The 26934-nt window shown below is 39.6% G+C and overlaps 1 protein-coding gene across 2 annotated transcripts in view; it reads left to right on the forward strand.

Moving 5' to 3' along the window:
* erbb3a (erb-b2 receptor tyrosine kinase 3a) overlaps positions 1-25245 on the forward strand; it is a 42649-nt gene extending 17404 nt beyond the window's left edge. Inside the window, exons 10-29 of one of the 2 annotated variants that reach the window (XM_073870715.1) lie at positions 90-163; positions 243-333; positions 495-512; positions 2105-2322; positions 5635-5767; positions 5880-5973; positions 6059-6216; positions 15548-15601; positions 15679-15820; positions 15927-16046; positions 16121-16219; positions 16303-16488; positions 18759-18914; positions 19595-19665; positions 19742-19893; positions 20152-20249; positions 20339-20509; positions 20593-20661; positions 23181-23442; positions 23527-25245. In XM_073870715.1, the coding sequence (XP_073726816.1) occupies positions 90-163; positions 243-333; positions 495-512; positions 2105-2322; positions 5635-5767; positions 5880-5973; positions 6059-6216; positions 15548-15601; positions 15679-15820; positions 15927-16046; positions 16121-16219; positions 16303-16488; positions 18759-18914; positions 19595-19665; positions 19742-19893; positions 20152-20249; positions 20339-20509; positions 20593-20661; positions 23181-23442; positions 23527-24362 (3202 nt within the window). In that variant the 3' untranslated portion in view covers positions 24363-25245. The remainder of the gene's footprint in view (positions 1-89; positions 164-242; positions 334-494; positions 513-2104; positions 2323-5634; positions 5768-5879; positions 5974-6058; positions 6217-15547; positions 15602-15678; positions 15821-15926; positions 16047-16120; positions 16220-16302; positions 16489-18758; positions 18915-19594; positions 19666-19741; positions 19894-20151; positions 20250-20338; positions 20510-20592; positions 20662-23180; positions 23443-23526) is intronic. The other variant, XM_073870716.1, reaches the window with a different exon arrangement.
* Positions 25246-26934: the final 1689 nt, after the last annotated feature.

Raw genomic sequence — 26934 nt, forward strand, 5'->3', positions numbered from 1 at the left:
GTAGATGCAAGATGCTCCAGACTGTAAAGAAATGTTTTGGCATTGTACAGACGATCAGACCAGCTATTGTGTCTTTCTCTCCTCTTTAGAGACGAATACAATAATATCAGTGCTCTCGATCCGAAGAAACTGAAAATCTTCAATACAGTCAAAGAAATAACAGGTGCGTGAAGATATTTACGCATATTTCTTTCGTGCTTTCTATTGTACCATCTAACTCAGGCTGTTTTTCCCTTTGCTAGACATTTTGAGTATTCAGTCTTGGCCTGAAGAGATGGAAGATCTTTCTGTTTTTTCAAACCTGGCAACCATACAGGGAAGAACACTGTACAGGTAAAATACTGGACTTTTTTGGTTTGTACCAGAAAATAATCGATCTGTCACATCATTGTCCGCAAATAGTTTTAGTTATTGCAGCCATTGTGTCAAGATTTCAAGGAGTATTTGTTACTTTATATATTTATTTTCTTCCTCCTCTTTTGCTTTTTATTCAGAGGACAGAGTACGAAGAGGTAGGATTGTGTAATTCGACTTAAGCTTGTAGTCATCTTTAATCTTTTTGCCTGATTGTGCTATATATTCATAAATAAAACAATAAACCTTAAAGAGTCCCGCTGGGATGACGTATTTTTGTATTTCAAATTTATTAAACATATTTAAAAACATGTTCGCTGATAAAGAAAATACTCTGAGGATGAATGCTTTGTCATCACGCACAAAGATTTCAAAAACAATGTCGGTCGTCCCATGTAGCAACTTGTTAGCACCCGCCATTTTAAAGACATGTTAAAGCTTTAAAGCAACACTAAAGAGTTTTTGCTCTTTGCTCCCCCTACAGGTTAGAAGCGTAATTGTCCATTACTACTGTCGTAAATACTGCAAAATAGCTGGCTCTGATTGGATTGTAGGTTTGCCATAAAGCAAGTTTTTGTAGTTTTCACTCGAACTACAGGACTGCGACCCAACGGTTGGAAACTTCTTTAGTGCGGTTTTGGTCGATAGAGGGCTGCAAAGCAAATGTGAAAGTGCCGTTCACCCTGTTTCAAGTGGATGAACGACTGAAACTTTTTTGAAAACGTTATTTTAAGGTAAAAAAAACTCTTTGGTGTTGCTTTGAAAAGTCACGAGTGGGGGTTATTACTGTGTGTTATGTCGTAGAACAAAACGTGAAGATATCTTGGGTTTATGTTAACCCAAGATCTAATTTAAAAGGACATTTCACTTTTTTTGAAAATATACAAATTTTCCAGCTCCCCTAGAGTTAAACATTTGATTCTTACCGTTTTGGAATCCAAACAGCTGATCTCTGGGTCTGGCGCTAGCACTTTTAGCATAGCTTAGCATAATTCATTGAATTTGATTAGACCATTAGCATCACGCTAAACAATAACTAAAGAGTTTCGATATTTTTCCCATTTAAAACTTGTCTCTTCTGTAGTATTTTCAAAAAAAGTGGAATGTCCCTTTATGGAGTTTAACCATTGACTTCGGGACATTGGAACCGTAAAAGCTAAAATGCTAGCTCGCTTTCCGATTTTGCCTAGAAAAATACGTCATCCCTGCGGGACTTTGCATGGATGAGAAATCCTTTAAAATCATCTCAATGGTGTGGTGTTTCCAAGCTTCTGATTGGTGGATGGAAATCATGCATGGGGAATATGGGGGCTGGACTTCTGTTTAAAAGCTCTTTATACATTAGCAGTATGGGCAAGGTTATTTTTTGAAGGTTGATGGTTTGAAGAATTTCTTAAATGCGAGTTAAAGAGTCTGCATTGTAAAAAGTTGGACTTCAATTAATACATAAAAAAAAACTTTAAGTTGGAAAAAATTTACATTTAAGGTTTTAATGGAAGTCGTTTTTTAAGTTAAATAAACATTCACTTTTTACAGCATAAGAGCAAGCATAATATATCCGCATAATATCTAATGTTATTTGTGTAAATTGTGTAAAGTCACACGTTAATTACTGGATACGTTAAATTAAATCAGCAAAGCTACTGTAGCTCTGAAGAGCGATGTTAAATAATGAGAAAGCTTTGTGATGTCAATTAAGAGGCCTGTTTTCATAAGCTCCTTCATTTTGATTATATCTTTTTTCTTTTAGGGGTTACTCCCTTTTAGTGATGAGAATTCCTACCCTGAAGTCACTGGGTCTTCGCTCTCTCAAGCGGATTGGTGACGGTGGCATCTACATCACAGGAAACACTAAGCTCTGTTATCATCACACAGTTAACTGGACACGTCTGTTCGGTACTGGCCCTCGGGCCCAGCGCCGCCAGAAGACCCTTGACATTAAAGAAAACCACCCGCAAAAGGAATGCAGTGAGTGCATGTTTATGTGTAGCACAATAGTCTATCACAGTGTTTCTCATAAAGAGGTACGCTGACCACTAGTGGTATATTGCGTAATTGCAGGGATCATAATTTTTTTTTATTAAAGGGGTCATATTATGAGATTTTTTTAAGATGTAAAATAAATCGGCGGTGTCCCCAGAGTGCGTATGTGAAGTTTTAGCTCAAAAATACTACACAGAAAATTTATTATAGCATGTTAAAATTGCTAATTTGTAGGCCTGAGCAAAAGTGTGCAGTTTTTGGGCGTGTCGTTTAAAATGCAAATGAGCGGATGAAATGCAAACAGTGATCACAATGATGGTGTTTTGTTGCAATTGAAACTCAATTGTGCTGTCAATTATTTTTTCTATCTCTCTTTCTCTCTGCACTAAATGGCAGTGCTGTGGTTGTATAGTGCATATTAAAGGGCGGTATTATTTTAGTTGGACTTGCTACCTACGTCACAGAACAAGCGAAATCTGAATGACCAAATTTTTCACATGCTTGCAGAAAATGGCTTACACAAACAAAGTTACTGAGTTGATATTTATCACTAGCCTGGTAATACCATCCTCTGCTATTTTGCTTCGCTTCATAGACAGAGTCTGGCTGGGCATAATTGACAATCGTTTTCCTTCTCGTGGGAGGGGCTTGTCTGAAGTTTAAAATCATTGGTCTAAACGTAAGCCAATCACACATAACATTTGGATATGATGTGCTTTATGCGCCGGATCAGCCGCATCGAATCTCTGCTGTAAAATACACGTATGATGTGAAAACAAACCCATCGAGCGAAATACCAGAGTTAACATGGCTATGAACGACTTTTGCAGATTATGTAAAGTAAATCGGGCCAGAGCTAGTTGAACACTATCCTTACGGTGGCTTTCCACTCACGTCTAACGGGAGGAAAGCCCCTCTCTCCTCTCAAACTCTTCCACCAGACAACAATAACCATATGTAAATTAAATCTCCCTACCTTATTTTCTGGTTAATCAGGAATGTCACCAAATAATGCTTGCCCACGCATCCTCCAACATTAACTGTGAACAATATAATTCCCTTCCATGATTTCTCGATCGTTGTGCACGTCAAGCTGTGCTGCACACAGTTTCTCGCTGACGATCGGTAAAGTTGATAAATTAAACTTTTCCAAAAACTTGTCGGGAGCAGGGCAACAACATAATCTCCATTCAAATGTTTAACAAACACTTTTCTTGTTCGGGTTTAATTTGGCAAGTGCCGGTTCTCCACAACAGAGCTTTCTGTAGGCTTGTTCGACTTCATGCGGCGCCGCTAGAACTGACTGGCAAATGACGTTAAACTGCCGCGAGACGAAATTAAACTTCGTATGATTTCTAGAACCGTTCTCGCGGTATTTAACGTCATCCGGCTGTCGGTTCTTGCGGCGCCGCGTGAAGTCGAGCAAGCCTTGTGTCTTCATGTCCACAACAGACTACAACCGTGATTCGGCGTTTAGCGTCTACGTCACGGCTCTCAGCCCGCCCTCTGTTCGTTGATTGGACGGTCGTTTTGAGACCGGTGGAAAACGGTTTGAATGGGAGGTATCTCAGACTGAGTACAGAAGCGTAATGAAATTTAGCGGAAGTACGAAGTCTGACGTAGTCAGGCTAATTTATCACATTTTCTAGGTTGATAGAAGCAGTGGGGACCCAATTATAACACTTAAACATGGAAAAAGTCTGATTTTCACGCTATGACCCCTTTAAAGGGATAGTTCACCCAAAAATTAAAACGCTGTCATCATTTTCTCATGAATTTCTTTTTCTGATGAACACAAAATAAGATATTTTAATAAATGATGATAAGCACACATCTGATTGTAACCATTGACTTCCACAGTAAGAAAAACAAATACGATGGAATTCAATGGGTACCGTCAACTGTGTGCTTACCATCATTTATCAAAACATATTCTTCATCATTTATCACAATACTTCAATAATATTTATTTTCAGATATAACATAATATTTTTGAATAAACTATGCCTTTAAAGGGGACATTTCACAAGACTTTTTTAAGATGTAAAATAAATCTTTGGTGTCTCCAGATTACATGTGTGAAGTTTTAGCTCAAAATACCATATAGATCATTTATAATAACATTTTAAAATTGACACTTTGTAAAAATGTGCCGTTTTTGGGTGTGTCCTTATAAATGCAAATGAGCTGATCTCTCCACTAAATGGCAGCGCAGTGGTTAGATAGTGCAGATTAAGGGGCGGTATTATCCCTTTCTGACATCACAGGGGAACCAAATATCAATGACCTATTTTTTCACATGCTTACAGAGAATGGTTTACCAAAACTAGGTTACTGGATTGATCTTATTCACATTTTCTAGGTTGATAGAAGCACTCGGGACCCAATTATGGCACTTAAACATGGACAAAGTCAGATTTTCATGATATGTCTCCTTTAAGTTATTTTGAACATTGATATGTTAGTCCTAAATGTACAGAATTTTTTGTTTCAAATGAAATTCGCATGATTCAATGCATAATCAGCCAAAATCTGCATATTTGTGCATAAATTGCAGAATTCTGCTCACAAAATATGCAGGGTTTGCATGATTTCATAATCCCTAGCAAAAACTCATATATATCTTAGCAGAAAGTTGAAAAATGTTGCATTTACTTCACACATGCGCAGCCACGTCCCCTGTTGTCATGGGAATGTTAGGAAGTGACGTAATTATGCAAAGTGAACATCAATGAAAAGCTGCAAACAGTTTTTGCAAGTTCACGCAGTTTTTGCAAGTTCCTGCAATTTTGTCAAGTTCCCGCAATTTCATAGCATAAAATTGCATAAATATCCCGCATATTCCATCGCATTTTTTAAGAAAACATGCCGCAAGATCAAGGATTTTTTTCCTGCAACAATCACAAAAAAATCTGCATTTTTCTGGAAGGACTGGTTTACATCTGCTAATTTTGCACTTAATATACACATTTTTTTGTCTTTAGTACTTCTTAAGATAAACTTAAGGAAATCTAAGTGTGCTCAGCAGTGCTATTTTGAGACACCATTTATTTCAATACACTAAAAATCTATTTAAATGTGCATTGCATTACTTTTACAAGGATCTCTTGACAGAAATGCAATATAATATACATAAGTATATTATCAGTTGTGTATAAAGACATTACAAAATGAACCGTATTGTTTTTATTACCTTACAATGAGCCGTTTTTATCCACAAACACTGCGGGTTACATTAAAAAGAATAAAGAGTCTCTTGTGTGATAATTTATCATTGCTGTGTGTGTATTAATATAGTCGCAGAGGGAAATGTGTGTGATCCCCTTTGTTCATCTGAGGGCTGCTGGGGTCCTGGACCCAATCAGTGTCTGTCATGCAAGAACTACAGCAGAGAAGGAACATGCGTACCACAATGCAACTTCATGACAGGGTCAGTATAGACATTATTCTTAATTTTTAGAAAGCTTACACACAATGTACTTTATTGGGCACATTTGAGTGGTTTTTGTGACGATTGTCATCCGCCGTGTTTCTCTACACAGTGATACACGCGAGTTTGCCAAACCGAATGGAGAGTGCATGCCGTGTCACAAAGAGTGTGCCATGCAGGAAAACAAACAAACCTGCTCAGGACCGGTAATCTGTTGTTCTTCGATAGAGCATCAATTGGTGGCGATTCTTAAATGCATTTAATCATCTTTCTGTCTCTTATTTTTTCCAGGGTGATCACGAATGTAAGGCATGCAAGAATTTTCAGGATGGGCCCTACTGTGTGCTTGAGTGTCCACAGGGGTTTCAGGTTGGAAACGGACTCATCATTTATAAGTTTCCCAATTCCCAGCGCAAATGCCAACCGTGCCATCCCAACTGCACGCAGGGGTGAGGAAGCTTAAGATAAAAATAGTCAGTGGATCAAATACTAGTATTAGTTGAGCAAAATATAAAGTTGGTTATTTTTACACCCCTACGGTGTGACTGAGAAAAGTCAGCATGTAAATTAAAGCAACACTATGTAGTTTCCATGTAAAAATGACTTACAGCTCCCCCATGTGGTTGAAAAGCGCAACAGTGCTTGGTATCAGACACTCTTCTGCAGGCAGGGGGAGGGGTGGAGCTGTGTTTCCTACCCTCCACCGCCACTTTCAGTGTGTGTGTAATGGGTTAAAATTAGTGGTATAAACTACTGCACCTTTATTTTTATACAGCTTTATTTTTTGGTTATTATTATTATTGTCACACTGTTACTGTGTTTTGTGAGTAATGCCATGTTTAGCTGTTGAGTGTAGTGACTGCAATACTGGAGAAATCCAGTAGGGGGCGTGGACAGGCTACTAGAGTCAAGCACGCGTTCCTTTAGTATAACAGAACAATACACTGACCAAGGGAAACGCAACATGTTTGTTTGTCTCTCACATATGTCCCCTTATTGCAGGTAAAACTCTACAAAATCTATTGTTTATCATTGTAATGTTTCCGTGACTGTTGTGGAATTAGTATGAGTTCATTTTATGCACTTTATTGGTTTTAAAGTAATGTTTACGGGTGTTTGATGGAAAGTAGGTCACGCGTGGTACACGTGAATGCCCCCCCCATGTGACTCTTTAGCGCAAGGTTGTCGTTTAAATTACCATTTCTAAATGTGTTTATGTTAAAGTTATAATGATGCAGTTTTAACATTTATTTAGCAGTTATTTTAAGTTTGTGCTCATATTATTATTTAACGTGTTAAGTGACTGGTTTACAATTAATAAGCAATAGTTGATGTGAATCTTCATGCACGTTTGTATAAGTGGTTGATGTGAATCGTCATGCACATGTCTGTATAAATGATTAACTGTGTCACTGCTCATGGGTTGAAAATGAGATACATATGCGTACTGTTTATGTACTGTTGGTGTTTTGGTCAATTTCTACAGTGTAAGTTATCAAAGAAAATGTAATTGATATATACTTTTATATGTATTTTGTAAATGTTCTATAAATTGTGTTTTGAGGATAACAGAACAATACACTGACCAAGGGAAACGCAACATGTTTGTTTGTCTCTCACATATGTCCCCTTATTGCAGTGTGCTGTTTACATTTGGAGGCACCGCTGGGATGGTTGAAGTGAGGCTGGTATCCCACATAAAGGTGAATCGCCCTGCATCGACCATTCTGTAAAATCACTCTACCTGGTAGAGAGAGAGCAGTGAATTGGCTACTGCAGTAGTGAAAGCTGAGGCTGGAAAGAGTGCATGCTGAGGTGTTACGTTCACTAGGGAAGCAACAACAACCAGGCAAGGCAAAACACAAACCAATAGCCTAATCATTGCTCATCTTCCAGTATGGATTCAGAAATTGAGAACCTGCAGCTTGAAGTTAAAGGACTGCTATTTCAGCTTAGTATTGACCAGTTGATTCAATTGAGTGATTTTCTGAAAATTTCAGGATTGAATCAGGAAAAAGTTGCTAATAAGAGTCGAAGTTTCCTTGTTTCATACATTAGTCAGTATATTGACCGTGAGGAAGCAGCTGAACTTGAAGATAGTGGCATGGCAGAACTGTTAAGTTTATTAGACCTAATTAAAGACATGTTAGCCCTGAATGCAAACACAAAAGCACATGAAGGTGAAAAGGACAACGAACAGGCCAGTTTATTAATGGAGTTGGAAAGTTTAAGACTGGCCGTTCAACAGAAGGAAACTGAAATGCAGGAGATGGCCTCTAGGAGACATGAAAATAGAGTTGACAGTGACATGCTGCAAAGAAATACTCAGGTTACCCCAGTAAATAGCTTCACCTGGCGGAAAGACTATAAAATCTCAGGTCAGATTGGCGAACCGGGGCAAAAAGACCGACTCACTTTCTCCAGCTTAGCCCGCCAGATTGAAAATGGCCTTAGCCGAGGATACTCAGAGTCAGAAATAGTCGATGCCGTTATCAGAGCCATTGTCCCAGGCCTACAGTTGCGGAGTTACCTTGAAGGTAAGAGTGGTCTGTCTCTGCCAACACTTAGGCGAATCCTCCGTTCACACTATCAAGAGAGAAGTGCAACAGAACTATATAAACAGCTCACCACCGAGATGCAGAGCAATAAGGAAACTCCCCAGAACTTTCTCATTCGGGCCATGGATTTAAGACAGAAAATATTGTTCGCATCGCAAGAAGCGGAGTCCAGTTTAAAGTATGATCCTGTCCTTGTGCAGAGCATGTTCATGCACACCATACTCACAGACCTGCAGAGCGATAACATTAAGAGTGAACTTCAGCCTTACCTGTTAAAACCTACCACCTCAGATGAGCTCCTGCTCGAGAGACTTAATATAGCATGCAGTCATGAAAAGGAAAGGCAGGAAAAGAGGCGTCAGACGTCACAACGGCAAGTAGGTGTGCATGCTGTACAATCTTGCGATGGAGGCGGAGAGAGAAAACAGGCAGCTCAGCAGCACACTGTTACTCTGCCCCCAGATGTATTGTCAGATTTACAGGGACTTAAAGCAGACATGTTACTGTTAAAAAATCTCAAAACAGAGATAGCGCAGATCCGTGAAACCTTTCAAAAAAATGATCCTGTTACAGTGCGGAGCCCTCCCGTTTATAGAGGGAATGATTGTGAAGCTGCTTACCAGTCAGTTAATGTTCAGCCGCCTCTTGTCCCCTGGAACAACCCAACACGAGTTACAGCCCCAGCTCAGTTTCAGCAGAGGTTTGCACCACAGAGATATCCCACTCCACGTCCTAGACCCAGATGTTTTGGGTGCCAGCAGAGAGGAGAGGAATATTGTCAACACTGCTACCGATGTGGAAGCAACGAACACTTCCGTGCTGGCTGCAGAAGGTACCAAGCACCTGATTTAAGGAGAGGGGCTCCTTTAAACATGGAACAGCTGCCCCCGGGGGACAGGGAGTAGCTGAGATGGCCAAAATGTCCCATAGGAGCATTACTAAGAAGAAAAAAAAATATAAGTCAGAACAACACTCGGACACAAAACCAGACATTCAACACAAACACTTACGCAAACCTGTTGATGGAGAGAGGGGAAATATTGTGACAAAGAAAGCTCTACCAGTCACTGAATTAGTAGGAAAGAAGTGTCTTGTTAACTGCTATATACATGGACAGAGAACTCAGGTGCTTTGGGATACTGGCTCACAGGTATCTGCAATTGATGAGATTTGGAAAACTGAACACCTTCCAAATATTAAGTTGAGGGACATAGCCGAGGTAGTCGACCCAGCAAACCCTTTGCAGATCGAAGCAGCTAATGGCACCAAAATGCCATATGTGGGCTGGATAGAAGTGGCAATAAGACTGGTTGGCAGCACTGACGAATTTCATGTCCCTATGCTTGTTATGAGAGGTAACCAACAGCCTCGCCCAATAATTGGCTTCAATGTAATTGAGCATGCAGTGATTAACAGTCAGACAAAGGAAGGAGTTCTTGAGAATGAAAAATTGATCAAAACTGTAACGAAGGCTTTCCCAAGCTTGAAGAAAAGAACAGCTAAAGCACTCATTCAAGCTGTAAGCATTGAACGGACTGCTGAGTATTCAGTAAGAACCACCGACAGAGTGAGTGTACCAAGTCATAGTGTTATGCAAGTACAATGTAAAATACACGCTAAGCCATTGAAAAAGGACACAGTGTTTGTTTTTGAGCCGAATGAGAATCCACAGTGGCCAGAGGGACTTGAGTTTTGTGACTCCCTAGTTCAAGTAAAGAAAGGGGTACCTACACACATTATCCTCATGGTGCAAAATTCAACTGCTCACGATATTGTGCTGGCTAGCAGAATGATAATTGGTACTGTACAACCCGCTGCAGGCGTATGTCCACTTAGCACACCTTTGCAAACAAACTCACCTGTAGAGATAGGGAGCATTGAAACTGGAAGTGTAAAAAAACAGGAAGTGGATGAAGATCTCTGGGACCCTCCAATCGATCTTAGACACCTAAATGAGGAGCAGAGAAAAATTGTATGCAAGATGCTGCGAGAAGAATCTGCCTGCTTTTCTCGGTGTGATAGTGATATAGGTTGCATTGGAAAGTTACAGTTAAACATTTCCTTAAAAGACCAAGAACCAGTTGCACGTACCTACCTGTCCGTTCCAAAACCCCTCTATGAGGAAATGAAAGATTACCTGCTCGATCTAATGGCACAAGGTTGGATAGAGAAATCACATTCTGCTTATGCTTCCCCGGTGGTCTGTGTAAGGAAGAAATGTGGCTCCCTACGCCTGTGTATCGATTATAGAGAGTTAAATCGCAAGACACACCCTGACAGACAACCCATCCCTAGAGTGCAAGATGTAATGGATGGTTTAGGAGGCAACACTATGTTTTCATTATTGGACCAAGGAAAAGCCTATCACCAGGGGTTCATGGCAAAAGACAGCAAACATCTCACAGCTTTTGTGACCCCCTGGGGATTATATGAATGGTCCAGGATCCCATTTGGCCTTATGAACGCACCGGCGGCTTTCCAGCGTTGTATGGAGGAGTGTCTAGAGGGCCTCCGTGACAAGATCTGTGTCCCCTACCTAGATGACACCCTTGTATTCAGCAAAACATTCGATAGTCATGTTAGTGATGTCCAGAAGGTGCTACAGAGACTAAGACAATACGGAATAAAATTAAAACCCAGCAAGTGTGAACTATTCAGGACTGAGATCCGTTACCTTGGAAGGATAGTATCCGCTGAAGGGAACAAAATGGACCCGGCCGACACTGCCGCCATCAGAATCCTGAAAGAGAAAAAACCAAGTACAGTTGGTGAGTTGAGACAAATAATGGGATTGTTAAGCTATTACCGTCAGTATGTGAAGGACTTCTCCCGCATTGCAGCCCCTCTGTATGACTTGACCAAGGGACACGTGGTGACGGTTGAGGAGACAGATACCCAAAATCTGCATCCAAGAGGAAGAACATTCAACAAACGAGTTAATTCAAAAGTAGTTCCAGCACAGACTCGAATTGAATGGACTGATACCCACCAACAGATCCTTAATAAGTTAGTAGATTGCCTGATTCAACCACCAGTTCTGACATTTCCAGATTTTTCTAAGCCGTTTGTCTTACATACAGACGCCTCAAACAAAGGACTTGGAGCTGTGTTGTATCAGCATCAGGATGGGAGCCTTCGTGTGATTGCATATGGGTCACGGGCGTTATCTGTGTCTGAGAAAAACTATCACTTACATTCTGGTAAATTAGAATTCCTGGCTCTTAAATGGGCAATAACTGAGAGATTCCGTGACTATCTTTACTATGCCCCGTTCTTCACGGTCTATAGTGACAACAATCCTTTGACATATATTCTGTCCACCGCAAAATTAAATGCCACAGGCAGCAGATGGGTGGCCGAACTAGCCGACTTCAATTTCACCATCAAGTACCGCCCAGGCAAACAGAATACAGATGCTGACTTTCTGTCCAGGATGCCATTGGATGCGGAAACCCTGATGAATGAGTACACTGAGGAAGTATCATATGATACCATAGGGGCAGCTATTCAGTCAGTGGAGCTACAGTCAGAGGCGAACGCAGCATGGTCAATGGCTATTTCAATTGGAGGTGCTTATGCACCGCAAAACACCTCTTTTGATTCATTAACACCAGAAAAGATCAAACAAGATCAGGAGAGCGACCCACATATAGGACCAGTGCTACAGTGCAAAGTTTCTGGAGTAAGGCCGTCACATCTTGAGCTCAAACAGTTGAGTGTGCAGAGTCGTTGTTTACTCAGAGAATTTGAAAAATTGGAAGTGGATGATCAAGGAGTTCTATGGAGAAAAACGGCCCATAGAAAACAATTGGTTATACCCACTGAGCTAAAACTTACAGTTTTGAGAGAGCTGCACAACGAAATGGGGCACCAGGGCTCTGACAGGACACTTTCCTTAATTAGGGATCGTTTCTTTTGGCCGTACATGCAGCGTGAGACAGAGCAGCATGTGATGAGCTGTGCTTGTTTGAAACAAAAGAAACCCAGCCGAGAAACTAGAACACCTCTTGTAAACATCACCACTACCTACCCTTTTGAGCTTGTGTCTGTTGATTTTCTCCATGTTGACAAGTGTCGAGGTGGCTACGAGTACATTCTGGTGATTGTGGATCATTTTACGCGCTTTGCGCAAGTGTACCCAACCACATCTAAGTCAGGCAAAGTGGTTGCAGACAAGATATTCAACGATTATGCCCTTAAGTTTGGATTTCCGACACGCATTCACCACGACCAAGGAGGTGAATTTGAAAACCAACTTTTCTCACAACTCAGCAAGTTCTGCAATGTGGCTGGCTCAAAGACTACCCCTTATCACCCACAGGGTAACGGTCAAGTAGAACGATTTAACCGTACATTGTTGCAGATGCTTAAGACGCTCACAGACAAGGACAAGAACAATTGGAAGGATTCCTTAAATAAACTTGTGTTTGCCTATAACTGTACACGTACTGAAGTAACTGGCTTTTCTCCATTCTATCTGTTGTATGGCCGCCCTCCAAGATTGCCTATCGATATGCTGTTCAATCTTCCTGCTGATGTATCTGGAGCTGGTCCTCAAAATTATGCTGATCATTGGAGACAGGGAATGCAAGAAGCATATGCTATTGCAAGAGAAAATGCTCACAAAGTGGCCCAGAGAAATAAGAAAAACTATGATGCCAGAGTTAGAAGCACAGTGTTAGATCCTGGTGACCGAGTATTGGTGCGAAATCTAACTCCCAGGGGAGGCACTGGGAAATTAAGAAACCATTGGGAAGACACAGTCCATATCGTAGTCAGACAAGTGGGAAAGGACATGCCTATCTATGAACTCAGGCCTGAAAATGGAAAGGGCAGATCACGAGTCTTGCACAGGAATCTCTTACTACCTTGTGATTACTTACCCATAGAAACTAAAGGACTTCCTATTGTAAAGCCACAGAAAAACAATGTCAGACCTGTTAAAGCAAAGAAAGATTCTGAAGGGAATACAGAGGAAGATGATGAGGATGATAATTACTTTATGGATATGTCACCTCAAGTCTCAGTTCGTGTTCCGTGTGCAGTGACTGAACAGGAAGAGATACACCATCTTGAAAAACCTGCAAGTGAAACAGCACAATGTGAGAAAAATGATGAATGTCAGGACACAGATAGTAACCACTCACCTGAAATGGAGGAAAACTTGGATTTAGCTGAAGAGCAGTCAGTGGAGGATGTACCACAGTCCTGTATAAGTAATTCAGAAAGTGAAACAGGGTCTAGGCCTCAACGACCGCAAAGAGAGCGGCGACCACCAAAGATCTTTAGATATGATAGAATTGGGTCTCCTTCTTGTTATGGTCTCAATGCACTACCAGTTCAGGCAATGCCTCAAGTGTGGACATATCAGTTGCCACAATACTATCAACAGCCTTCCTATTTAAAGGGAATTTAAGTTGGTTCAGTATTATTTTGAAAGGTATACTTTGAAATCTGACACTACTTTCATTAAAGTATATGGACGAACCATATCATATATTTCAGAGTTAAAATAGTAGTTAATGGACTCAAAGGGACCTTTTGTTTAAGGACGTTGAACATTCAATACACAATTTGAAATGGTACAGAGTTTATTAACTTAAAGAGACTTTGATTTGGAGACTCTTGAACATTTGGTACAACATTTGGCTCACTTTACTCTCTGATTTGAGACTAGTGAGGAGTAGTGGCTCTACCACATTAACTGAATTTCAGATACTTGTGTTGATGTCTGAACCCAAAACTGAATGTATCAAAAGAGTTCCAGTCTGTAACCATTTTGCAAATGTTGAATTGCACTGTGATGTCTGAAACAAAAATTGAATGTATTAAAAGAGTTCCAGTCTGTAACCATTTTGCGAATGTTGAATTGCACTGTGATGTTGAAACAAAAACTGAATGTATCAAAAGAGTTCCAGCCTGTAACCAATATTCATATGTTCAATGGGACTGAAATGTTGATATTCGAACAGTGAGTACATGCCAAGAGTTACCAATGGTATTGATGTTGGGGACAACATCTAATTTAGAGGGGGAGTGTGTAATGGGTTAAAATTAGTGGTATAAACTACTGCACCTTTATTTTTATACAGCTTTATTTTTTGGTTATTATTATTATTGTCACACTGTTACTGTGTTTTGTGAGTAATGCCATGTTTAGCTGTTGAGTGTAGTGACTGCAATACTGGAGGATTCCAGTAGGGGGCGTGGACAGGCTACTAGAGTCAAGCACGCATTCCTTTAGTATAACAGAACAATACACTGACCAAGGGAAACGCAACATGTTTGTTTGTCTCTCACATATGTCCCCTTATTGCAGGTAAAACTCTACAAAATCTATTGTTTATCATTGTAATGTTTCCGTGACTGTTGTGGAATTAGTATGAGTTCATTTTATGCACTTTATTGGTTTTAAAGTAATGTTTACGGGTGTTTGATGGAAAGTAGGTCACGCGTGGTACACGTGAATGCCCCCCCCCATGTGACTCTTTAGCGCAAGGTTGTCGTTTAAATTACCATTTCTAAATGTGTTTATGTTAAAGTTATAATGATGCAGTTTTAACATTTATTTAGCAGTTATTTTAAGTTTGTGCTCATATTATTATTTAACGTGTTAAGTGACTGGTTTACAATTAATAAGCAATAGTTGATGTGAATCTTCATGCACGTTTGTATAAGTGGTTGATGTGAATCGTCATGCACATGTCTGTATAAATGATTAACTGTGTCACTGCTCATGGGTTGAAAATGAGATACATATGCGTACTGTTTATGTACTGTTGGTGTTTTGGTCAATTTCTACAGTGTAAGTTATCAAAGAAAATGTAATTGATATATACTTTTATATGTATTTTGTAAATGTTCTATAAATTGTGTTTTGAGGATAACAGAACAATACACTGACCAAGGGAAACGCAACATGTTTGTTTGTCTCTCACATATGTCCCCTTATTGCAGTGTGCTGTTTACATGTGCTTGTAGCAGCTAGGAGGCTGCTCAGGTTGCAGCAACAGTACAATTTGTCCAGTTAAAAGCTGTTCTATCACTGAAATAATTTTAGAGACATTATTTGAAGGTAAAATAACTACATAGTGTTGCTTTAACTTGCACCACATGCATGATAATACAAAATCTGCATTTTGTGAAGTGAAGGTTTGCTACTTTATTTCTAAGCTATTTCTTAAATCGATGTTAAAGGTATTCTGTGGATTTTCTTTCTCAGATGTACAGGTCCAAATCTGAGCGATTGTGTGAATACCTCCAGGACACTTGCTGGGTAAGTGTCTCCCCCTACTAGTTTAATGCGGTCGACTCTCAGCATGTAATCGCATAAACATTTCTTTTGTATTGCAGGTTGCCGGTGACAGCAATAGTGCTAAGTGTTATATTCGGAGTGATTGTTGCATTCTCAGTGTTTGTGCTCAGCGTTCTGTATCGGAGGAGTCTTGCCATTCGCCGTAAACGTGCCATGAGGAGATATCTGCAGAGTGGAGAGGTGTGCGCAAAAATGGAGCAAGTTTCCAATAAACTAAACTGGTAAAATGTAACTAGTGTTGCCAAGGTTTACGAGTGTAACAAAGTCTTGATCTGAACAATTGTAGAGTTTCGAACCACTGGATCCCGGAGAAAAGGGTGTGAAAGTTCATGCTCGTCTTCTGAGAGTGTCTGAACTACGAAAGGGCAAACTTCTCGGCTCTGGAGTGTTTGGCACAGTGCATAAGGTAGTAAAATCCACATATACAAACACCTAACAATACCACAAATGCAGTTTTTGACTCGTGCGCCTCAATCATAGGGAGTGTGGATACCGGAGGGAGAAACTGTGAAGATCCCCGTGGCCATCAAGACAATTCAAGACCGTACGGGTCGACAAAGCTTCAATGAAGTTACAGATGTAAGCTTAACGCATAAAGACCTAAGATGCTAAATTAGTAAGGACTTTGTATATATTTGATTTGAATTATTTCCATCTTTCAGCATATGTTGGCTATGGGAAGTCTGGACCACTCGTATATAGTTCGACTTTTGGGCATCTGTACCGGGACAAACCTACAGCTGGTCACTCAGCTCAGCCCACAGGGGTCTTTGCTGGAATACATCCGAAAGCGCAAAGAGAGTCTGAACCCTCAGAGACTGCTCAACTGGTGTGTGCAGATTGCCAAGGTAAAGAACGTGTGTGGCTATGGCTATTTGTTTTAAAGGGGACATTTCACAAGACGTTTTTAAGATGTTAAATAAATCTTTGGTGTCCCCAGAGTACGTATGTGAAGTTTTATCTCAAAATAACATATAGACAATTTATAATAGCAAGTTTTTTGGGTGTGTCCTTTTAAATTCAAATGAGCTGATAAAATGCAAACACTGATAACCATAATGGTAATTTATTGAAACTGAAACTTATTTTTTTATCTCTCTTTCTCTCTGCACTAAATGGCAGTGCCATGGTTGGATAGTGCAAATTAAGGGCCGGTTTTATTGTAATAACATACCATTTTTATATCACAACGGGAGCGAAATCTAAAATTACCTAAGTTTGCAAGAGAATGGTTTACAAAAACTAAGTTATTTGTTGTTTTCTAGGTTGATAGAAGTACTGGGGACCCGATTATAGTACTTATTATGCATGGGAAAAAGTCTGATTTTTTATAATATCTCCCCTTTAAAATATGCTGGTGGTCCCTAAAATGTTTTTCACAGGATGCCATTTTTGTTTTCTTTCTTATCTTTTTAGAACCTGAATAAAATTTTCAGATTTTTATTTTGTTGTTTATTTAAAGGAAAACACCACTGTTTTTCAAAGTATGTTCTTACCTCAACTGAGACAAATTAATACATACCTATCTTCATTCAATTCATGCACTTAATCTTTGTACAAGAGCACTTATGCTGGATTCATACCAAATGCGGTAGAGGCGGCAAAACCGTGCTTTTCGCACATAGTTGGATGCTTGAACATATTGAGTTTACTCGCTTCATTCTCGTGTGAAAGCTTTGCATGGAATTATATATATATATATATATATATATATATATATATATATATATATGGAAATTTGCGTCATGGGAGGGGCTTCTGCGACTCTGCTCGCTTCCTTTAATCACGTCATTACTAGAGCAACTCCTGATTGGTTAACGCGGCGCAATTTCCTGCCAAAGTTCAGATTTTTCAACTCGCGTGTTTCCCGCGGTAACACTTAACTCGTGCGTTTCCAGCGGCAACGTTCAATTGCGTCGTTCGCGCTTCTATTTGCGCATCTATTCGCGTCATTCGCGCATCTATTTGTGTCATTCGCGCGCCTATTCAATACATTCGCCTATTCAATACATTTGCACGAACTAGCCACGCGAATGTACCGCAAATCTTCCGCGACTCGCTAAATGCCTCATTCACGCCGAGAGACCTCAAGATGCTAAGTGAAGTAATGAGTGGCGATACATCAACACATTTAATTTGGTCAATATAAACACATGTCCCTTTCATTTGTCACAGCGTCAAATTTGTGTAACAACGCTCCATAATGGCCAGAGGTGTCTTACCCGGACATTTACTCGTACCTCATCGAGTCAACAGGGAAGCAAGTAAATCATTTTACTTCGTATTTGAAAGTTACTTCGTATTTATATATTATGTGTTTATATTTAGAGTACTGAGTGCACTTTTCCGTCCAGCCATACAACTAGCCTTATTGATATTCCAGCAATCACTGGATAGCGTTGTTACACAAATTTGACGCTGGGAGAATGAAAGGGACATCTTTTTATATTGACCAAATTCAATGTGTTAATGTATCTTTCGGGCTCTATGGCAGGCAGGGTGGACAGATAATTACTCAACATGTTTAATCTGAGTGATTTCATAAGTTATTTACGCCTGCCGGCTGTGTACGAACGTTGCTTTGTTCCGCTATTTGAACGGAAGTCAATGGAAGGTCTGGTTTGTTTTCCCCCAAAAAGGGGCGGTGACGAAATTTACAGTCAAGTTCCCGGATGTGCCGGTAGTCCGTATAGGCGGGTGTCCACATCATCAGAAGAATGAACGCATACTGTACGGCGCACACCGCACATACACTATACACGTAGGTTGCGCATGCGCCTATATATGCACAAACTATACTTTGCAAGGCTGTGCGTTCAACTGTGCGCGTAGTATGTTTGCGTACACACAAAAAAGCCTCCAAGCCTTTGCGTTAAAAATGGACTATACTTCCCCACTCCCCCCTGTTTAAAGATCATCTTCATTTTGATCATCTTTCATTTGGGATTTATATTAAAAGGGCTGATGTTTTGTATTTTAATGGCATGCAGACCACATACTGGCACCTACTGTCTGTCTGTGTGCATTGAACAATAAAAGTCTTGTTTTTGTGAGTGTAGTGCACATTAAATAGCTAGCGCTCATGTCTTTTTGTCTTTTCTTGCTTACTTTCTCTTAGGGTATGTACTATCTAGAGGAGCAAAGGATGGTCCATAGGAATCTGGCTGCCAGGAACATTCTGCTAAAGAGTGACTTTATAGTTCAAATAGCTGATTATGGGATTGCTGACCTCCTCTACCCAGACGACAAGAAATACTTCTTTAATGAAATCAAGGTAAACCAAAGCTTCATTTATTTTGATAGTGGTTACTGAGGATGACCTGTAGAGCTACTGGTCTGCTTTCCTCACCTTCAACAAAACTTAAAGGGGGCAGAGAATGAAAACCCATTTTTACCTTGTCTTTGTTGAATAATGGTAGTCTACCCGCATTCACGAACATACAAAAAGTGCTAGACATGCTGAACATCTCAGCCTCATAGAAATTCCTCTTTTAGAAATGTCAGCCAGAAAACAGCTCAATCTGAAAAACTGATGCTTATGACATCACAGGCATCTAACTGCCCCTATACTTTAAAATAATTGGCTACATTTTTTGAGTGGCAGCAAAGTCAGCCAATCAGTAATGAGATTGCAAGTTAAGCCAGTAGGGGGAGCCAAATAGGTGCAAAACCACTTGTTTAAAATCCCCCACCCTAATAGAGCTATCTGAGAGAGGTTTTTAGGAAGCTTCTAAGGCATTACAGACCCAAACAAAAAAATGTTTGTGTACATGTCACATCACAGAACAAGGATAAATACCCCGTTCAATCATTCTATGCCACCTTTAAGTTGTTTTAGTAAGACTGCCTTTGCTAGTAGTGTTGGATAAAATGGTCTATTAAGTAGTTTCTGAATCAGTCTGTGCTAAACTGTGCCTCTAACTTTATCTTTCTAATGTCTGTACATCTTCTTAGACACCAATTAAGTGGATGGCCCTCGAAAGCATTTTGTTTCGAAGATACACGCACCAGAGTGATGTATGGAGCTATGGTGAGTGTGTATGTTGGAAACTATGAAAGACTGTATTTTGAAATTGAATGTACAATAACAAATCACTTTCTCTATGGTGTGACAGTTTGGGAAATGATGTCATATGGGGCGGAGCCTTATTCGACTATGAGGCCGCAGGAAATACCTGATCTGTTAGAGAAAGGGGAACGCCTCTGTCAACCTCAAATCTGCACCATAGATGTCTACATGGTTATGGTCAAATGTGAGTCAATAGAAATCTCAAATACATTAAACCCAGCAAGCAAAGACAACTAATTGGCATTCAAACACAACCCAGACAAGGCAAAATTTGGGCTTTCAGTGAAAATTTGGTAGATGTCTGAGCACCATAGAGCAAAAATAAAATAAAGACATGAAAACAAACAGCTTGTCTTTGCTTACACGTTTGAATATCACACGTTTTGGCACAAACAACATCAAGTTCAGCTGAGATCGTAAATGCGAATGTGTATTTCAATAGGTTGGATGATTGATGAAAATGTCCGGCCGACTTTCAAGGAGCTTGCCAACGAATTCACACGAATGGCCAGAGACCCTTCCCGGTATCTTGTCATTAAAGTAAGGCAAATGGAGTACTGTTCATATTTTAAATCTGACATATCATAAAAACAAAACAAACTGTAACTTTTTTTATGTGCTAACATTAGGAGGAACACAGAACTACTGAATCCACCCCAGATGAGTCACATCAGAGGGGGACAGAGATGGACATATTAGGGGCGGATCATGAAGATGAAGTATTGCAAGATGCAATTGACACTCCACCTTACATAACGCCAGCTAGAAGTTTATCTAGATTGCGGATAGATTCTCATCGGGTGAGTTACGGTAGAGTATTATATTTAGTTTAATTTTATGAAGCTGTGTAAATGACAAATGTTTTATTGTATTGTCACCACAGGCAAGTTTGACTCCATCCAATATGGCTGGATATCTGCCCATGACCCCTGGACTGGAAAACTCTTTGCAGGTGAGTTTTTCACACTGTAGTCATGATTAAAGCTCATTTCAATTTTTAATTTGGTAGTCTCACTTTCGATTCACCCTAAAGAGACAAGTTCAGATGATTTAACAGACATACTGTTAGCAGAAAAAATTTAGCTAGTTTACATGCTACTAAATTCTATAAACAACTGCTGTAACTAAATGTGCTGCTAGTACTGCTAATATATACATTTTATATTAAATAAAAGATACATTGACATCTTTGATAGCACTATGAATGCAACACCCTGAAAGTTTTTTTAGTGTACTTTTATTTTGTAATAATACATCCCATAAGAATGACCCTGATTTATTTAATCTATAATATATTTCCTTCTTTTATATATTTGCCTATTACTACTTTGTATTTCTGATGCATATGACACACTTTTCTGGAAACACTTCAGCAGCTTCGAAAGTCGTCCTCTGATATGTTGAATTATATAGGATTTCTGGGAGAAGTGTGTTACATTCCTTAACAGTTCGTTCCTTAAAGGGACAATACCCTTTTTTTTTAAATGTGCTCATTTAAACATCTGATTTTTACCATTTTGGAATCCATTTAGCTGATCTCTGGGTCTGGTGGTACCACTTTTAGCATAGCTTAGCATAATTCATTGAATCTGTTTAGACCATTAGCATCAAGCTAAAAAATAATCAAAGAGTTTTGATATTTTTCCTATTTAAAACTTCACTCTTCTGTACTTACATCGTGTACTAAGACAATGAAAAAAAGTAAAAGTTGCGATTTTATAGGCAGATATGGCTAGGAACTATACTCTCAAACTGGCGTAATAATCAAGGTCTTTGCTGCCATAACATGGCTGCAGCAGGCGTAGTAATATTACGCATTGCCCGAAAATAGTCCCCTTTGTTACTTTCAATAGCAGGGGACTATTTTCGGCTGCTGCGTAAAATCGTTGCGCTTGCTGCAGCCATGTTACGGCAGCAAAGTCCTTGATTATTACGCCATAATGAGAGTATAGTTCTAGCCATATCTGCCTAGAAAATTGCAACTTTTAATTTTCCGTCGGTCTTAGTACACGATGTAACTACAGAAGAGTCAAGTTTAGATAGGAAATAGGAAAAATATTGAACTCTTTGGTTATTTTTGTGCGATGCTAATGGTCTAATCAGATTCAATAGATTATGCTAAGCTATGCTAAAAGTGGTACCGCCAGAACCGGAGATCAGCTGAATAGATTCCCAAATTGGTAAAAATCAAATGTTTAACTCTAGGGGAGCTGAAAAATGAGCATATTTTCAAAAGTGGAGTGTCCCTTTTCACGAAGCCGAAAGGTATGCGAAGTTCACGTAATAAAGTCTTTAAAAGACGTTCAAGAGACGTTCAACTAGCAGTAGCAGAACGACACGATCTCATTCATTTCAATAAAAATTCTGCGATATCCGGCAACATGAGCGAAAAAGACCGTTGGGGACCAGATGGGGCGTGTCCAGACACACGACAAAGTTGAAAAAGGTTACATTTATGCAAATGATGAGTAACTTTCTGGAGCGACTACTAATCAGAGCGAAGCAGTGGAGTTCACGTCATCCGTCTCTCGTCAGTTACTGGGGTGGAGGTTGCTCATTTGTTAATGACAACCAGATTTAGAAACGCCCCCTAACGACCTTGTTGAAAAAGACGAGCGACACAGCAACAAAATCGTTTATAATGTAAATGTACCTGAAAGTCCTGAAAAGACCCAAATAATTTTTTACCTGAACCCGACGTGCACAAATCTTTTTTTTAAAGAAAGACTTAACTTGACACAAACACGACTAAAAACAGACTTGACTTGATACAAACCCGACAAAAATTGACCTGAATTCGACACGACCAAGTGGAAATTTTTAGAACCCGACAGGACCCGAATGTAAACGGCATAGACGTGTGTGCAGTCAGCGTCCCGCACGCACCAGTCAGACAGAAATTTGGAACTATTTGGTCCGCTTGTATTTAATTTAATTTGTTATGTAATGATGACACCAAGCTAACCGCTTACAGTATGTATTTAAAATTGATTGAAAGGTCTGACTCAACAAAAACAGGTGAAACGTTTTGACCCAAACCCGGTCGGGTCAGACATCGGTTTTTTAAGTGGACCCGTGAAGACCTTCAGAGATGTTCGTGAAGGAATGATGTACTGGTTGCACCCCAGTCCGCTATTTTGGAGACGTTTCCTCAACCCCTAAACGTGATTGGTTGCTTTACATGTCAGTAATATGGCCTCTTTAGGGGTCCGTGTCCATTCAAAGCGGCCATAGTTTCCAGACCTTCACTATGAAAGTCTAGCTATGCGAGACTTTTTTGTTACAAAACAAAATTGTGCTATATAAATGAATTGAATTGTATAAAACATTTTTTTAAGATGTTTTGGTGTGGTTGCTTCATTCCAAAAAACCCCAAACATAACTATAGGCAGACATAAAGTCAGTAAATGTTATCAACATTTGACCTATAATACAACAGTTTAACAGATCCTCCACCTTATTTCACTGTAGATGGCATGTGTATCTCGTTCCCGTCTCGACTCTGCGTGCACCATGAGCTCTGAGGATCACATCACTGCAGTTGAACTGGAGAAGAATGATGACTTCTCGTCGGTCGGCAGCATGAGGAGGGTCACGCATCGCGAGGACAGCGCTTACATGTCACAGCGAGACAGCCTATCAGGGCCACCAGACACGCCCTTTCCAGGGACTCAAGGAGAAGAGGACCAAAATGGATATGTGTTGCCTGGATTTGGTGACAGTCCAGAGAAAGGTAAACATAAGAAAAACTAAAAATTAAAGACTTTGTGATGATTGAAATATGTTAACTAATCTTCACGCATCTTTCTTTCCTCAGAAGCACTTCTGTTTATGCCCTCGCGTGTGATGCATTCTCAAAAGAGAATGTCGAGAGGTAATTCCGGTGATTTTTTAGAAGCCCACAATGGATTGAATGAAGAATACGAGTACATGAACAACCAGACCCTCTCTCTCGGGCATATACCAGGGCAGCTTAAAGATTACAATCAGCGACCGTCACGAATCCGCAGTTCATCCTTCAACCCTGCAGGATCTTACAGCACTCACAAATCTCCAGGCTTCAACAGACCCAGCAAGAGATCGTCGATCGAGGGCTCTGTGAGCAGCGGAGGTTTCTCCCTGTCCTCAACCGAACAAAGGAGCCACAGTGACGGCGATTTCCTCTCCAGTGAAGCAGAGTACACGGACGCCGATTTGGATCCCCAGGAGGTTCAATACGAGTACATGGATATCCGTGGTAGTGGAGGACCGGCGACTAAGTCCCGACTCAAACTCCAACTCCCGAGACCCGTTTCCCATCCTCCTCGCAGGAAGTTGCCGCAAGACGATGAAGACGAGTATGTGGAGGAAGACTATCAGTATACTAACAGGCAGCCACGGCTGAGGAATTCTTTAAGGGTGCTGGGATTAAAGGAGGGTGAGGGCGAATCAAACGAATATGAGGAAATGGACTCGTTGGCTGCAGGTGGAGCCTCTGCAGTTGAATATCAGAACTTAGACGAAGACAGCGAAGATGGAGAAGTGGGGTCCGGGGGACCTCGGAGCCCAGGGCCGTACGTCAAAATGCACGCGGGGATGGACCATAACTCTTTCGATAATCCTGACTACTGGCACAGCAGGTCGTTTCAGAAAACAAATGCTGTTCGCACGTAGGAACGGAGAATGGGTTGAAGGAAATGTGAGAAGTTGAAATGTTTTTCGAACAAATATAGACTGAACTTTCTTCAGCGAAGAAAAATATTCAACAATGCACTGGAAATCCAGGAAAGTTGATCAAAATAAATGCATTTTTTTAAAATGTAAAACGTGGCATTAAGTGGTTTAGTTCCATTCCAGTAACACCTCATGAAGGTCATGAAGCATGCAAGGTCGACCAGTTTGGATTACTTTTTGACACGGTGGAGGTACCAGAATAACCAGATTTATAAGCGACACGTGTTAAGCACTGATATTGACATCTATATGCATATGTTTTGTGTAGTTGAAATGTTCTCTTGTAAATGCCATTGTTAAGTTCAAAAGAAGCCAAATGTTTGTGCATTTGTATGTTGTAAATTAAGTGTTGTTTTCTGTTGTCTTACTGTAGTGTTCTCATGCAGTGCCAAATTCAGTCAATGGCTGTTGCTGCCATACCACCATACATCTATTCAGATTGAACTCATGTTTTTTTCTAACTTTAGTGTAATTTTATGAATGGGATATCTGAGACTATTCAGTCTGGCCAGTTTATTAGATATGGACAGTTATAAAGCAGATTGATTGAATTTATGGTACGTTTTACCATTTTTGTGTATTTGCAAGCCTTGTGAACAAATAATAATGAAGTACCTGTATTGTGTTTCAAATGAAATGGCCAGTAAACAAGCTTTACAACAACATATCAACTCAAGTATTTACTTAATTACATGTTTTGATACATTGTATGATATATGCTGTCATAATAAACTTTTACAATTTTTGTAGGATTTACTTTACAGATTTTACCATTTTAATAAAATGTTTATGAATAAACTTTGACTTTTTGAAACTTCAAAAATTTGACCACCTATATTTTTATCCATATTGCTTAAATGTATAAATGTTAGGGATGCACCGCAGGGATGAGGGTATTTTTGTAGACAAACTCCAGAAGTTTTGTCCAACAAGGTAATCTTTACAGATGAACACAACTTTTATGAATTTTGAAGTCTACATTTTTTTCTAGTAAACGCATTTAGACTTCAAAATTCATAAAAGTTGTGTTTATCTGTAAAGATTATCCTGGACGAAACGTGTAAGTGTCATAAACTTTTGTTAAAGGACAAGTTTGGTATTTTACACTTAAAGCCCTGTTTTCAGATTGTTTATGATGAAATAGAACGGTTTTGACTGAAATTTGGACATATTATGCTTTCCCGAGAATTTTCGGGTGTTTGTTCTATTACCTCCCACCTCTACAATGTGTGTATAGGTGCACTGGAACAATCCTTCCTAACATGCATTAAACTTTCGTTTACAAAGACATGAAACTCACTGAGTGGTCAGGGGTGTTCACTGATATGCTCACACAAAAATCGCTGCAGAAGATGCTTTCCAACAGGTTTTATCATAGTTTTTGTCCAACTCCATTGACTTGTATTAGGATTTCCTATGCAGCCATTGTAGAGGTGGGAGGTGATAGAACAAACACCCGAAAAATCTCGGGCCAGCATCATATGTCCAAATTTCAGTCAAACCAAACCAAAACAGCAGAAAACAACAATAAAGCGATAATTTGCTTTATATGCCAAACTTGAAAAAATGCCACCATCTGGTAAAAAATAGTAAAAATTTACATTTTGAAGCCTTGCCAACAGAATGAAAGCCTCTTAACAAAGATTGCATAATTTTATAGTTGAATGGCACCGGGATTAAAAATTGCAGTTTTAATGGGTTTCAATGGGGACATTTTTGTCCAAAAGGTCCTGAGAGAAAGTATTTTGTGTACCTAGTAGAAAATAGATTTTTTAAAGGTGCAGTGTGTAAATTTTAGCGGCATCTAGTGGGGGGGTTGTTAATTGCAACCAACGGCTCAGTCCACTGCTCACCCCTCGCTTTTGAAACACATAGAGAAGCTACAATAGCCGCCACCGGACAAACATGTCATCGTCGGAGACATCTTAGTAAAAAAAAATTGTCCGTTAATGGCTTCTGTAGAAAAATGGAGGCACAAAATGGCGACCTCCATGTAAGGGGACCCTCGGTGTATGTAGATAAAAACGTCTCATTCTAAGGTAATAAACACATAACGGTTCATTATGAAAGGTCTTTATACACCCCTGATAATATAGTTATGTATATTATTTTGCATTTCTGTCAAGAGATCCTTCTGAAATTTACACACTGCACCTTTAAAGGAAATGAAGGTGAAATATTAAAATTCCAATAAAAATACACACCTGTGGCAAATTTTATCCAGTAGGCATTAACACAGGCAAAGTTATCAAAAAAACAAAACTGAAAAAGCCAAAAATGTCCTCAAGGATAAGAATTTTTTTTAATTAAACTGAAAAGTAACTCGCATTACTTTTTAAAAAAGTAACTCAAATATTAATGTGTACATTTATAAAATGCGTTACTTGTTATTTCAGAAAAGTAATATTATTACGTAATGAGCAATACTTATGCGTTGTTTTTGTTTCTTTTCCTGCAGCAAGTTTTTTTTTTGCCTTCCTTATATATTGCGATAAAACATAGAAAATACTGC

Source organism: Misgurnus anguillicaudatus, chromosome 8, assembly GCF_027580225.2.
Source record: "Misgurnus anguillicaudatus chromosome 8, ASM2758022v2, whole genome shotgun sequence".
NCBI lineage: Eukaryota > Metazoa > Chordata > Actinopteri > Cypriniformes > Cobitidae > Misgurnus > Misgurnus anguillicaudatus.